Below are 14377 nucleotides of genomic sequence, written 5' to 3'. Positions count from 1 at the left end.
TGTTTTAATGAAAAATATAACCTTGTTTAATAATAATAATAATAACCGTAATACTATATATAGCTAACAATAGATATTTTATAGACAACAAAATAGACTAATTTTCTCATAAACTAAACAATTGTGTAAAATGTGTTGAAACATATAAATAATATATAAAAACACAAAATGTTATGTTAATTATAAATCGAGAAAACTATTCATCGCTTCATTTGATTGGCGACATAGAGATTGTGAATCACAACATAAAGTGATTGAAATATTGTTAAGTTTGGATAAATTGTGTCTATATATGTCTATAATATATATTATAATATAAGTAATGTATTTTATATACATTATACTATAGTTTATAAATTAGTTAGTATATACTGTATAATAAACAACATATAAACTAATGTATTAACGGTAAGCAGGATTTTAAACCAATAACCCTGATCTTGAAATTAGCGTAAAAGCATAATAGCATAGAAAATAGTAGTAATAGTACTGAGAATAGTGTGTTTGTGTAGGAAATGGGTCACCAAATGGTAGAGTAGTTTGTGTGCCACTAATAGCAGTCAATAACTGGTCTATAAACGAGACAATACTGCTCTGGCATTACTATCGAGAGAGGGTCTCATTGAACAAAACTACTTGTATTAACTTATATCAACATTATATTAACATCAACTAAAAAAATCAATTATTTTTAATCAATTTCCACATTTAATCACAACTAAAATTTATTTTATGAGTCCCAACATTGACTTTATTTTATCATAAACTGTGATTTATTTCTTAAAAAATAAATAAAAATTAAGTAAAACTTTTTAGTCGATGTTTTTATTTGAATTAGTTATATATAAGTTGATGTAAAGAAAGAGCAAAACTTATAGATTAATAATAATATTGAATACTCCGGTCGTAATCAAAATCTTCAACTATTGTAAACATTTTGCTAATATGTTGTGTCTGTAAGTGATGTAAAACAGTTGTTTTTCTTTAGATAATAGGAGTCATTATATAATAATAATAATAAAGTGAATCATTGGATGCATTGAATGGTTATGAATGGTGTCAGCAAAACAATCGTCGCTTGAAATGTACGGCATTTGTCATAGTTTTTGCATTAGTTGTTGTCAGTGAAGACGACTCACACCATCAAGTCTTCACTCAGACCTACTTCCAGAACTGTGAGACTCCAACATAACAGCTCTCCTTAACATTCATTGAAATGGTGTAAAAAATCTGTGAAAATCACAATTTATTAGTCATGTATTTTTGTATTTATGCGCTAATATATTAATAATAATTAATAACTAATGATTTGTTATTAAAATAATTAATTAATGTTTTGTTTTTTAAAAAGAAATATCAATTTTAATTGCTGTGTAATTAATGTATTTTTACATTATATTTTCAAATACTATTAATAATAATTTGAAGTTAAAAGACCAATGAATAGTGTTTTAATGTATGCTTTATTACAAAAATTAGTGATTCATTCAAATTCATTGCAAACAAATAAAATAGGATTTTATCAAAATTATTTCATTGCAAAAATAGGTAACTATGATATAATTTATTTTTATCAGTTAATATTTGACCACTTTTTATATTATTTTTGTATTATTCACTCTATGGCCATTGAAATACTTTATTGCATTTTTAAATGATTTATTTTAACATATATTAAGATTTAATTTTTTAATTAATGTTTATAAAAATATCTGACCTTTTTTTCAATATGTGAATGAATTAATTTAGAGATAACTTAAAAATATATTCATATATATGGAAAGTATAACATTTAATTCCCGTAAAATTTATTTTGTCGTCTAAATCGTCTAAATTTTGTTTTTATTGAAAATTAAATTATTTATGATTTCCAGTCTTTCAAATCATTTTAATAGACCATATGAGGGATGATATCGTAAACTAATTTTTGTATTACTATTAAAGCTTTAAATTTTGTCAATTCATTTAAAGGATGTTTAAAAGCATTGATGTATTCCTAGTCATCATTTGTATAATAAAAATTGAGCCAACATTTGCATATATTGGTGGCCGTATTAGCCCACTGTCATCGTTGACATCCCTGTCCTCTCTAAATCCGCTATCAATTGCCAGTTCATTGACATCTTATTTATCAAAAACTCAACGCCAGAGTCAAAGTCATAATGAAAGCCAAAATATAAAACAAAGTTCACAAACATTTTGGAATCTATTAAGTATTGCCCGCTATATATTGTGTATGTATTTCAATAGATTTTTATTATATTTTATACATAATAATAACATTTGATATATTGATTGATAAAAAATGTATATAAATTTTGATAAAAAGTTTTGATAAATTGAATTAATGTATTTGAAATGATTGTTATAGCATTTCCGCAACAATGTTTATACCAAAGCGAGACATACCCGTGTGGTTTGGGTATATCGTGTTGGATGCAAGGAAAACGACCACTTGATCTCTGCAACGGTGGTGTATTGTGGAGCTGTTGTATACCATTTGATACACCAAACAATATTACAATTCCTACCAACACTTCCGAACCAATCAATGATCCCGGTTTGATATATTTATAAACAAATGCTTGTTTTATTACAGATGATTGATTAATGTTGTATTAATTTACTGACCAGAATGCGGTAAAGTATACTTCAATAGAGACCCGAAGATTGTCGGCGGAGAGAACGCCCGATTTGGTCACAACCCATGGCAGGCGGCTATCGTTAAACAACAATATTTTAACCAAAAGATTTCGTGCGGCGGAGCTTTGATTAAGAAGCGCTGGATTGTGACGGCAGCCCATTGTGTCTACAAGTATTGCATCCATTTATTCATTAATATAATATATTTTATATCTCATATAATAAACTTCCTTTACTTTTATTTTATTATTATTATCATTAATTTAAAATTACTATCAGTATTAAATAGCAAATTATAATACAAAACAACGAAAAATTTATTGTGTTTTATTAAATATTCATTTTTTTATTTAAAAACTAGAACTCCGGCTAACAATCTGAGAGTAAGACTCGGAGATTATAACCTAAGAGCACATACAGAACAGTTAGCACATGAAGAATATGGTGTTCGCCGTAAAGTAGTCAACGAAGCATACAATCCGGCGACCTATCAAAATGACATCGCTTTGCTTGAATTAAGTCAAGAAATCACTTTTAGGGAACACATTATTCCCATTTGTTTACCACAAAAAGGTATTCATATATGACTTTTCATTTTATTTTAATATATTGTAAATATATTTACAAATCTATAAACAAAATTGATTTTCATTTATTAACATTTAGTTTCTTAGTAAACAATAATGAAATAAATTTAGGTTTTAAATGGTTTTCCTTTAAATTTCATTTTGAGGTCACAATCTCTCTCTCTCTCTCTCTCTCTCTCTCTCTCTCTCTCTCTCTCTCTCTCTTAGACACACTCATTCTGAGGTCATTTGCTTTATTTGTTTTCATAAGTCAAGTAAACTATATATTTAGTAAAATACTTATTACTAAATTTTTGGTTTTACTGAATATATTACTGTTTATCAATATACAGTAAACTGATAATCTTTTATTCTATAGTATAAGTTTTGCAAACATTTTTAAGCGTTATCTAAATATAACTTATAAATTACAAACACACTATTTTTAGAAATTACTGTATTTGAAAATTTCATTAATTTATGTAATACACGGATATTTAAAGGAATTCATTGCCAGTTATATAATAGGGTTAATAAATAATATAATTAAGTATTAATTCAATGCCCCAATAGAGTTTTATTCAATTGAACTAAAAGTTAATCATAAATTAATTATAATAAATGAGATAATTATGATTTTTGTTATCAAATAGATGATAATGAATACCTTTTGTTTTTTATCTTTTTCAATGATTGCATCTAATTTTATGTTAAACGATAAATATGTATATACAGTATATATTAACTATGAATGTTAGGTCAAAATTATACGGGAGAAAAGGCGACGGCCACGGGTTGGGGTCGGACTCAATATGGTATTGATTGACACATTTGTTAAGTTATATTAATTTTAATTGTGGTAAACATTTGATAGGTATCTCAACGTCACCGGGAGTTCTTCAGAAGGTTGACGTAGAAGTGCTCGATTCGGATGAATGTCAGAAATGGATGAAAAGTGTTGGTCGTCGGGAAAGCATATTTCCTAATATGTTGTGCGCCGGCTATAAGGAGGGCGGGAGGGACTCGTGTCAGGGAGACTCCGGTAGTCCATTAAGTCTTAAAGAAAAAGGCAAAACAACACTTATTGGACTCGTGTCTTGGGGTCAGTATTGAAATGCTCTTAAATTAAATGCTTATTCACTTAATAAATATTTTAATTCATTATTTAACTGTTAATTTCAGGTGTTGGTTGTGCGCGACCTAACCTTCCGGGTGTTTACACCCGTATAACAGAGTTTGTTGATTGGATTACAATTCACACCTCATAAACACATTTTGTTTTACATAACACTTGAACAGTATTACAATTTTATTTATATGACATACAAAAATAATAAATGCAATTATAGTTATGAAACACCAAACATATAAATCTCACATCACTTTTGAAGTAATATCATAGTAATTATTAAATATTATTAGACCATTACTTATATTATATACAGTACTAACTATAATTGTATACAACAACATCAACCACTACACAACTAGTTTTTTTTGTAAATATATAAATATTTTTTTTTATTTAGTATTTTTTTATTGATTTCTTGTTAAGTTTTCTAATAATTTATATAAAAATTTATTAGTGTTTAAAATAAATTTTTAAAAATAAAAAATTGATCAAATTTAAATTAAATTTTTTACTGATTTTTATAATATTTTTTAGATAATAATAAATTAGTTGAATAAAAAAAGTAAATAAAACTAATATTAAAATATTTTTTTATAAATCATATAAATAATAGTTAGTCATAACAATTATAATAAGAATAATAAAGAAATAAAAATAATTGTCATTTAAAATGATAATTAATTGAAGGGAGTCTTAAATTTAGCAGCAAATCCATAGTCGATATATTATTACTAAATAGTATTGAGTTGATGGTTGAGGTCACGGATTGTAACGGCAGTCAAGTTGTGCCACAGGTTCTCATATATTTTGAGGTGGAGTTTGTAATATTGAGATACGAGTCCACACAACAAGTAGTCACAAGAGAGACAACAAAATTTGACGGAAAACAGATGAAACTTAAAATGCTTTAAATGTTTTTCGCGCGATATTTCAGTAGTCTTTTGCATTATAAAATTAAAGTCAAAATTTTTTATGTGTTTCCAAATGATTTCAAGTATTAAATACTTTAAATTAATTTATAACAATTGATATCACTTATGAATGATTTTTAAGAGTTGTTGAAAATTGATTTTAAATAAACAGTTAATATTATGCAAATATATATCATCTATAAGATATTAAGTTCAATATTGTTTAGTAAACTGATTTTATCAACTCCTGTTACTACTGAAAACCCACCAACTGGTCAGTTAGTTTTTTTTACAAATTATGTATTTTATTATATAATATATATTTAACATATTGTTTAATATATAGAGTGTGGAGTTAATAAATTCAAAAATGAAAGCCCTCTCACTGAGAGAATAGTGGGTGGAAATAGTTCTCAACCGGGAGAATGGCCCTGGCAGGTACAGTATAATACAGTATAATACAATACTACAGGTGCTCAATACAACAGTCTACAAACTATACATTTTTTAATGCTTTTAGGTCTCCATAAGACTTACTCATCCACAGGCAGGTAAAGTTGGACATTGGTGTGGAGGTAATGATTGCATAAATATTTTATTATTCATAAATTTTATAATATTATATGTAATATTTACTAATTTATAATATTAGTATTTATTAAATCACTATATCATTATTTGTTAATATTGACAATATAATTAAATTTTATTTTTTTAGGAGTATTAATAGACAATCAATGGGTAATAACAGCAGCTCATTGTATTATTAAGTATGAAAATTGGTTATTTACTTTTTTATTATATGCAGTACTAAATTTATATAATAAATAAAAATATTGTAGTCTAAAAATGAAAATAATATGTGGTTTATGTTGTAAATGTCAATTTGATTGACATAAACTAGTAGTTAACTAGTTTTACAAGTTTTAATTGCAGACATTTAATATGACATTCCTTGAGATCATATGTTAAATATTATATATAAAACAGTAGTTTCATAATAATTAAGTTTTACTGCTATAAATTGAAAAGTCATTCAACTTAATTAATATATTAACTAATTTGATGTTCAAATTAACATTAACCACATATTTTAATGTTCAATAAACATAATATAAGTATGAATTGCTATATAATTGATATTTATTTTTTGATGGCTATTACAGTCCACTCTTTACATTACCTCAAGCAATACATTGGGAAGTTAGAGGTAATGAGTAATTTTCAAACTAGAAATGTAATCATAATATTCATATTTATGTGATTAATATAAATGAATTGTCGTTTAAGTTGGAGAACATCACCAGAAAGAGTCCGAAAGCCATGAGTCAACATATGAGGTGTCAAATGTGTTTCACTATCCCTGGTATAGGGGTTATGACAATGATATAGCACTGATGAAACTAAAAGAGCCAATTGAACCGTCAGAATATGTACAGCCCTTATGTTTGCCACCGGATATTAAGGCAGACTTTTTTGATAAAGAGTGTGTGGCCACCGGTTGGGGCAAAATTGATTACAGTTTGTGTTTTTTACTATATTTATACCATATTATTGTATTATTATTATTATTTGCAATTACATTAAACAATGTTATAGATAAAAAAGGAGCCGAAATATTACAAAAAGTGAGAATTCAAGTATTTGACAATTCTGAGTGTCAAAAGGCATATTTCCCTAAATTCAAGATCGGAATCAAGAACTGGCACCTGTGCGCCGGTACCAGTGATGGCAAGGGTACGACCACTCATACAATCAAATCAAATAAGTCTCTCATCTAATTAACAAAATTAATTATTTTATATTTTTTTGTAATAGGAGGACGGGGAACGTGTCATGTAATAGTTTATAACATTTTAAAAGATTAATTGTCAACTTTGTATATAAGTTTGTTTTATTTGATTGTAAGGGAGATTCAGGCGGACCACTGCAGTGTAAGATAGGAAATCAGTGGCATTTGGCAGGAATTACCTCTTTTGGCTCCGGATGTGCTAAAGAAGGTAATATCACTTTATATTTATTATATATATATATAATTATATCTGTATTTTATTTATATAAATAACAAATTATTTTTGGGTAAAACACAGTCAGTGGTAAATCAATTAAATATTAATCTTCAGTTAATTAATTTTCTTATTAAGAATAATAATAAATAATAATATGAGCATTTGGTATACAAACTAAATACTAGCTTTAAAATGCAAATATAACTTATAAATAATAATAATCATAATAACTATAATAAAAGATAACTTTTAGACCACAAAAATGTGATCAAAAATACACCAAACGGTTAACAAAAATAAGATCTTTTTACTTGAATAACAGGATTTCCAGATGTCTACACTCGTGTTACATATTTCATGAATTGGGTCAATCAATTGCGATTGTTATATTAAATATACATTAAATATACACTACTGTTCAATGTTTTTCAAGTTATATAATTATCGACATTTAGTTTAAATAAACGTTGGGTTAAGTTATGGTACGCCAACTGTACATCACTTGTCAAACACCAAACTTAACATTATTATCGCTAATCACGTGATTAAATCAAATTTTAATTTTTTTATTTATAAGTAGTTATTATTTAGTTTATCTATCAAACAATCATTTAAATAGTTATATCTGACTAAATTTAAAACTTATTTTTTCAATTTTATTTATTTTGTAATTAATTATATCTACTATTTGATAATTTATTTATGTATTTTTAAAATCATATATAAAAACATTTTTTTAATAAATTGTATAGTAAGTTAAGTATTGTTTTTAAAATTTTCGTTGTAATTAATTAATATATAATTATTATTTTAGTTAATTAAAATTAATTAATTTTTCAATTTGATTAAAGTACAATTTATTATATTAACGATTTAATTGTTAATTATATAGTTATTTATAAACTTATTTATTATAATTCATTTATTAAATCCTTATTTCTTTAAGAAAATTGTTAGTAATTATGAAATATATATATAATTCTATTATTATATTAAAAATTTATTTTAATATTTTTAATTTTAATAGTAGCCTATGATAAAGCATTTATCGTAATTTAACTATAGATTATGAATGAAGTAGACATTCATTATAATTTTTCTGTGTAATTATTATAAATAATTAGCAAAAATAATATCATAGTTAAAATTTTTAACTTAAAATTGATATTTATATATTAGTTCAAATACAATAACGTTCAATCAATTGATACAATTAAATACATTGAATGTATTAATTTAATAGCAAATCTATGACTTTGTAGGTACAGCTATACAATGTAAACATCACTGACTATATACTTTTGACACATAAATTACTGAATTCTAATATATTATAAAATTTTTTATTTATTGAATAAATTTGATTAAAATGCAAAATAATGGAGAATTTTCTAATGATTTATAAGATACTGTATTTTTAATAATAAATAATCTATATTTATAATAAAATAATAAATGATTACAAATTATACATTAAGTTACATTTGCTTATATGATCAGCTCAGGTATGACTTGTCTATCCGGTGACAATTGTATTGAATCTTTCATTTCACTGCTATTATCACATTTATGTCAAATATTTTTGATAAGTTGTTGAACCAGATCTGAGCTTTCCTTTTGAAGTCAATATACAGAATATAAGATTTCAAGTTTGCATTCATTTCCTATAAGTATTGCCAAAAAATATTTAAAAAATAATAAACATTTAAAATGTAAATTATATGTTAAGTTAAATATTGAAACATCAAATCTATAGATTGAGTGATTATTTTAATTTAGATAAATTCTGATATATTGATATATATTAAAAATAACATGTCCTCTAGTAATCTGATTATATTTTTAACTACAATTCAAAGCAATTTTAATGATAAACTAAAGTATTGTCTGATAGCAAAATTAATTAAATTGATTGCTTTTTTAATTACTATCAAAGTTTCAAATATATTCACAAATATCAATACTTAATCAATTACTTTGAACTATTGTACTATAAATTTAGATTTATTATGTGTGAATTAGTGATTTATCAAAACTTTAATTTATAGAAATTTATATAATTAATTAAATTAAAAACTTGAAATAATAATTTTTTATTATATAAATAAGTATACAAATTTCCAGTGAATAGTATATATAAATTATATTATTTAATATATAATATAACTGTAGAACAGACAGTTGCACAGGTAGTTCAGGTCTATTAGCAGTAATTTTTGAATTAGTATATAAACTATTTTAATAGTCATTTATTGGGTCTCTAACACTTTAGGGGCGATTAACATATTACGTTCACACTTTAAGAAATTTACATCCCCTCCCTTCCCTATGTTCGCAATTGTTAATTTTTTCGGTCATTTTTAAAAATTACATTCGCAAACCTAATCGCTAACCCCCACCCCTAAGAAATAAAATATTTAAATGCGAACGTTCTTAAGGTCTATACCCCTCCCCTTGTTTGAGTTCGTTTTGGTTGACACCTCCTCCCCCAATTGCGAACGTAATATGTGAATCACCCCTTATGTTAAAAATTGCTTTTTCAACAGTAATGTCACTAAAAACAAATCTATAGTAATATCATTAAACATATTTTAAATCGTGGTTAATATAATTGAATATTATAGTCCTTTATTATTATTAATATAATTTAAATTAATACTTATCTAAATCTTCAGCAAACAAATGGTGTTTTACACGTGTAAACAATAATGTAATAAATTATATTATCGTTAAATTCTGTAATATTTTAGTTATAAAAATATGAATATACAGTAAATGTATTTATATTAGAATATTGATAAAAAGTTAGAAGAAATAAATAAAACATTTTATAATTTAATGACAAAGAATGGCACTCTTTATTAGTTTTATCGATCAAAACTATTTGAGCAATAGTTGTCATTACTGTCCAAATATTGCTTCAACATTATAAACCTTTTCATTTTAATGACATTTTGTTTTAAAAATTATTTATCACTTATACATAACTTTCTTCATGTACTTTTTAATAATTATATAAATGTAACCAAAATTATTTAAATGAAACAATTTAAATAAATTAAAAAAATAAACTAATATAGAATAACTTTAAAGAATCAAATTAAATATTATAACAAAGTGCAGACAAATTTCAACATAAAATGCATTTTACAAGTGATACCTAAACAACAAACTAAAAATAATCAAATATTTTATGTATCACTCGTTTGTAGACTAGACTCAAATTTCGTCTGATATTTAAATATAAAAAGTTTACTTAAAATGTAAGGCTATGTAATTGTAATTTTAATTAACTAAATATGAAATACTGTATTAATCTAAAAATTAAAAAAAATTTTTAAAATAAATTGTGTTATAATTTATCTTATAAAATAATATTATCTTTAGTTTGCTTAGGTATGAATAAAACATATGACCAATGATTGCACTTCAGTGATGATGATTGTTGTAAAAGAGTAGTAAAATCCTGGAGTTTATTGTTAGATGTATTGCTCCAATAATACAGACCAATCATTTGATGGGTCATTATTTCAAATTTGTTAATATATATCACATAATATGTTGTGACCGAAAAACATTTTTTAACAATTAGATAACAAATGGCTGCTCATCGGTAGCATTACTAATAAAGATCACCTCCAAGTGATATCATATTGTTTCCAAGTAGGTGGAGGTGCCAAATAAACACGTCTACCTTTACGCATGAATGTGACTACTCCTCTATAACCAGTGCGCGGAACTCCAGACTGAATTAAAATAAATATTACAATTAATTACCGATAATATAATCATTCGTTTATATATTAATTATACTTTGAAGTCATCCATCAAACCGAGAGCTTTGGCCGCTTTCTTATATCCATCTTTTGAACCGTAAGTGATCCGAATCGGACCATCACTTGGAATATCAGATCGTAGTAATTGTTGGAGAGTTACCGTTGGACTGCCGTAAACCGTTTTAACCCAATCCACGTCATAATTTTCCTATCATTTCATTAATTTATCACTTATTTATAATACTATATATAAAATCATCAAATACTCACTTTTAATAAATATGTTAAATTAATTTGAGTAAAAGGCACAGACTCTTCATTGAGTTTAATAAATTTCAAATGTTTTTCATAAAAAAGACCACTAAATTGAAAACATAACAAAATACATAAATAATTAAAACTAAAATACCATATTATTAGATACTATATACTATATAAAAACTAACTTGCTGACTCCTATTTTACCAAATGTGCGGGTGCGGGACATTTCTGGTCTAATACAAGCTCTATCTTTACGTTGTGCCGGCTCTCTAATCCAATCGTCCCAAAAACTATTTATATACATATTATTTAAAAACTGACAAAAATTATTAGTTTATTAAAATTCCTACGCTTTCGGCCATTTATTCTCAAACTCCAACCAAATATCTTTAGTTAACATCCATCCGAGTCCAGGAAAGAAATCAGATCTGAATAACTTATCTATAAATATATAAAATAATTACTATAATAATGTATTGATAATCACTATCACTTAAATACCCGCTTCATTAGAAACGAGTCCATCCTTTCCGTTATCATTCCAGGCGCTGATACAGTAAAGAGTGGGATCTGTTTTGAGTAATGGATAGAGAGCTCTAAAATATTCAAAAAAATCTGGAGAGAGATCTAAATCGTCTTCAATGATGATGACTGTGTCATAGTTAAGAGTATGAAACGTTTGGTTGAGTGCCCACCCGTAATGTCGGGCTATTTTATAATAGCCTTTAAATTTTTTAGCTTTTCCTGTCAATGGTATATCCGATTGATCCGGTTGTCTAATAAGTGTCAATTGTTCGCCATATGATTGAATAACTTTACGGGTGGGTTCGTGACCACAATCCTGACTGACAACTATTGGAAAATTTCGAGGATTTGGTCGATATTTGAGTAATTGATCCAAATTTCTCTTAATTGTAATTCTATTGCAAGCAAACAATAGCACACATATAACGGGATCCTAATGTTTGAAATAAATATAAATGTAATTTAAGACAAATAGTGTAATCAAATCGTTTGCCAATTTTTACGATTGATTGCTATTCTAGTAAAAGCAAAGGTGTTTATAATCAAAACAAATCTCACTTTATTAATGTCAACAGTTCTGTCCATTGAAAGAGCCGATGGATTTTCAGCCAAAATATGTTTTATATCTTTTCCCGTTTTAATGATCTGTTCTTTAATATTCTTGAGTGTCATAAGTAATGCTTCGTTAGATTTGAGCTGTTGTTTCAATTCGTTCTCTAAGATGTCAACCTCTTTGTTAACTTCTTCATACTTATAGACATACTTTAAGACAAATAATAATTTATTAGTTTATCAAAGATTAATATATGACATACTTTAATAGTGTTTGGTTTGTGAACAAACAGATAGCAGAGGACAGCCGTCCAGCAGATGAAGGAAAGGCATCCAATCAAATAAAATGTCTTTCGACGCATACTTCACCACTTCTTCATCGCTTTTCATCTCTATTCAGACCAAACACTTGACCATCGCTTCAGTTGACAAACTAATGGTACTATTATTATAATTACCGGTATATTTAAAAATGCAAACATTTAGCTATTATTTTATATATCAGTTAATTAATATAAAATTGAGTTCAAAACTAATAGTCGAGTCATTCATTCATGAAAATGATAATATTTGTCACAGATTTTTAAATAACATTTTAATTAATTTTAATTTTGTTAGAAAATCATCGATTTTTTAGAGCATAATATATGAATATATAATATCATATAATATCATATATGATAACTAATTTGTTTTTTATTGTAAATTTCGATAATAAATAAATTGACTTTTTATTTCCTATTAAAATAAATTATTATTATAATTGTTGTCTACTTTAATGAATTTTCTGTTAATATCATATCATATCAAATATCAATTGTGATATTTTAAAAATAAAATCATACATTTTTGCTGACAAATAACAAAAACAATGATTATATGATATCCTATATAAATCGTGTCTAAGATATTAAAAAACTAAATATAAAATTATAATTAAATTTACTAAAGTTATATTAATATATCATAAATATAATAATAATTTCAAATAAATACAAATATATTTTTTGTGTCAAATATGATAACAAAAATCGATAGAAAAATAAATGTAAATTTAATAATAATTTGTCGACAATTGTATGATAAGTATTGTACTATAGATGTGATTAAATACTTACAACATGTTTGCAATCAATGGCACAAAACACGTGTCAATCGGTGGTCAAAATCGGTGACCAATTAAATCATGTAATCAATTGATTAAACGACTCGTTTGACACCAAATCAGTGTTGAATGAAATGTTGAAAACACAAAATGTAAACACAATGTTATAATCAATTGAATGACAATTGTATTAAACAAGCGATACGTTTGCCATCACATCAATAGTTGGCTTCAAATCTATTTATTCACAGTTTATGTCGAAATGTTATATTAATATCAAATGAATTATTATTTTGATTGTTTAGACACAAACCGATTGCCAATCAATAGTCAAAATCGCATTGCATTTCATTTGCATTGGCTTTCAATGCAATTCAATATACAGTACTCTAAAGCATATATTATTATTATTGAATGCATTTATAAGTTATAATTTACAATACATACACAAATACACTGCCATTGCCTATAGATGGCACACAATGGCATATAAATGTATATTTAATATCAATTTACAGTATTTAGTATTTAGTATTTAGTTAGTTACACAACATTAGTTATTATTAGGCTATCCATTTAAAGGTGATTTAAATTAATGTTTTAAGTCATTATAAAAGTTAGTAAAAAATTGGTGAATAGTTATTTATTTTCAAACAATTTTTAGTAATAAAATTTTAAAAACATTTTTTTCTGCATTATAATGAATACTTTAATTTTATGATCTAATATTTTATCAAATAGTAATTTGTTTTAATTTAAAATTATTTATAATATGAAAAAACTACGTTTATTGTCAGAAACTGTAAGAAAAAATTATTTGTTTTATGACAAATCATAAAACGTTAAATGTTTTTGTAGTTATTATTTGTCTGAACTTTGGCTTATTTCTCTTTATTT

At 25.3% G+C, this 14377-nt stretch overlaps 2 protein-coding genes across 3 annotated transcripts; one reads left to right on the top strand and one right to left on the bottom strand.

The window, feature by feature from the left end:
- Positions 1-1453: 1453 nt before the first annotated feature.
- On the top strand, positions 1454-7654 carry LOC128960339 (transmembrane protease serine 9-like). Its single transcript, XM_054306410.1, has 17 exons — positions 1454-1548; positions 1972-2234; positions 2372-2560; positions 2635-2815; positions 3005-3216; positions 3968-4024; positions 4084-4311; positions 4392-4469; positions 5599-5690; positions 5773-5827; positions 5971-6022; positions 6419-6462; positions 6543-6773; positions 6852-6989; positions 7071-7090; positions 7162-7252; positions 7584-7654. The coding sequence occupies exons 2-17, from the start codon at positions 1973-1975 to the stop codon at positions 7652-7654; spliced, it is 2001 nt and encodes a 666-aa protein (XP_054162385.1). The 5' UTR covers positions 1454-1548; position 1972.
- Positions 7655-10614: 2960 nt separating this feature from the next.
- Positions 10615-13879, bottom strand: LOC128960540 (alpha-1,3-mannosyl-glycoprotein 2-beta-N-acetylglucosaminyltransferase-like). 2 transcript variants are annotated; one of them, XM_054306650.1, is made up of 9 exons: positions 13494-13879; positions 12639-12817; positions 12382-12585; positions 11800-12256; positions 11649-11739; positions 11484-11588; positions 11308-11398; positions 11075-11245; positions 10615-11007 (listed from the first exon to the last, which is right to left on the bottom strand). In XM_054306650.1, the coding sequence occupies exons 2-9, from the start codon at positions 12735-12737 to the stop codon at positions 10894-10896; spliced, it is 1332 nt and encodes a 443-aa protein (XP_054162625.1). In that variant the 5' UTR covers positions 12738-12817; positions 13494-13879; the 3' UTR covers positions 10615-10893. The 2 variants fall into 2 exon arrangements, with proteins under 2 accessions (XP_054162625.1, XP_054162626.1); XM_054306651.1 differs by having other exon boundaries at positions 12639-12808.
- Positions 13880-14377: the final 498 nt, after the last annotated feature.

The sequence above is a fragment of the Oppia nitens genome, unplaced genomic scaffold, assembly GCF_028296485.1.
Source record: "Oppia nitens isolate AA-2021 unplaced genomic scaffold, nextdenovo-longstitch-racon4-pilon3 scaffold4_pilon_pilon_pilon, whole genome shotgun sequence".
Taxonomy (NCBI): domain Eukaryota; kingdom Metazoa; phylum Arthropoda; class Arachnida; order Sarcoptiformes; family Oppiidae; genus Oppia; species Oppia nitens.
Note: the sequence above shows the minus strand (reverse complement) of the source record. Positions and strands in the feature narration are given on the sequence as shown.

What these genes read in the sequence shown, in the direction of transcription:
- LOC128960339 (XM_054306410.1), top strand. Translation starts at nt 1,973, where the DNA reads ATGTTTAAAAGCATTGATGTATTCCTAGTCATCATTTGTATAATAAAA. An exon ending in TGATTGGATTACAATTCACA is followed by an intron (nt 4,470 to 5,598) that starts CCTCATAAACAC and finishes TTTAATATATAG; the next exon opens with AGTGTGGAGTTAATAAATTC. An exon ending in AATACATTGGGAAGTTAGAG is followed by an intron (nt 6,463 to 6,542) that starts GTAATGAGTAAT and finishes TTGTCGTTTAAG; the next exon opens with TTGGAGAACATCACCAGAAA.
- LOC128960540 (XM_054306650.1), bottom strand. Translation starts at nt 12,737, where the DNA reads ATGCGTCGAAAGACATTTTATTTGATTGGATGCCTTTCCTTCATCTGC. An exon ending in ACAAACCAAACACTATTAAA is followed by an intron (nt 12,586 to 12,638) that starts GTATGTCATATA and finishes TTTGTCTTAAAG; the next exon opens with TATGTCTATAAGTATGAAGA. An exon ending in GGTAAAATAGGAGTCAGCAA is followed by an intron (nt 11,399 to 11,483) that starts GTTAGTTTTTAT and finishes TTTTCAATTTAG; the next exon opens with TGGTCTTTTTTATGAAAAAC.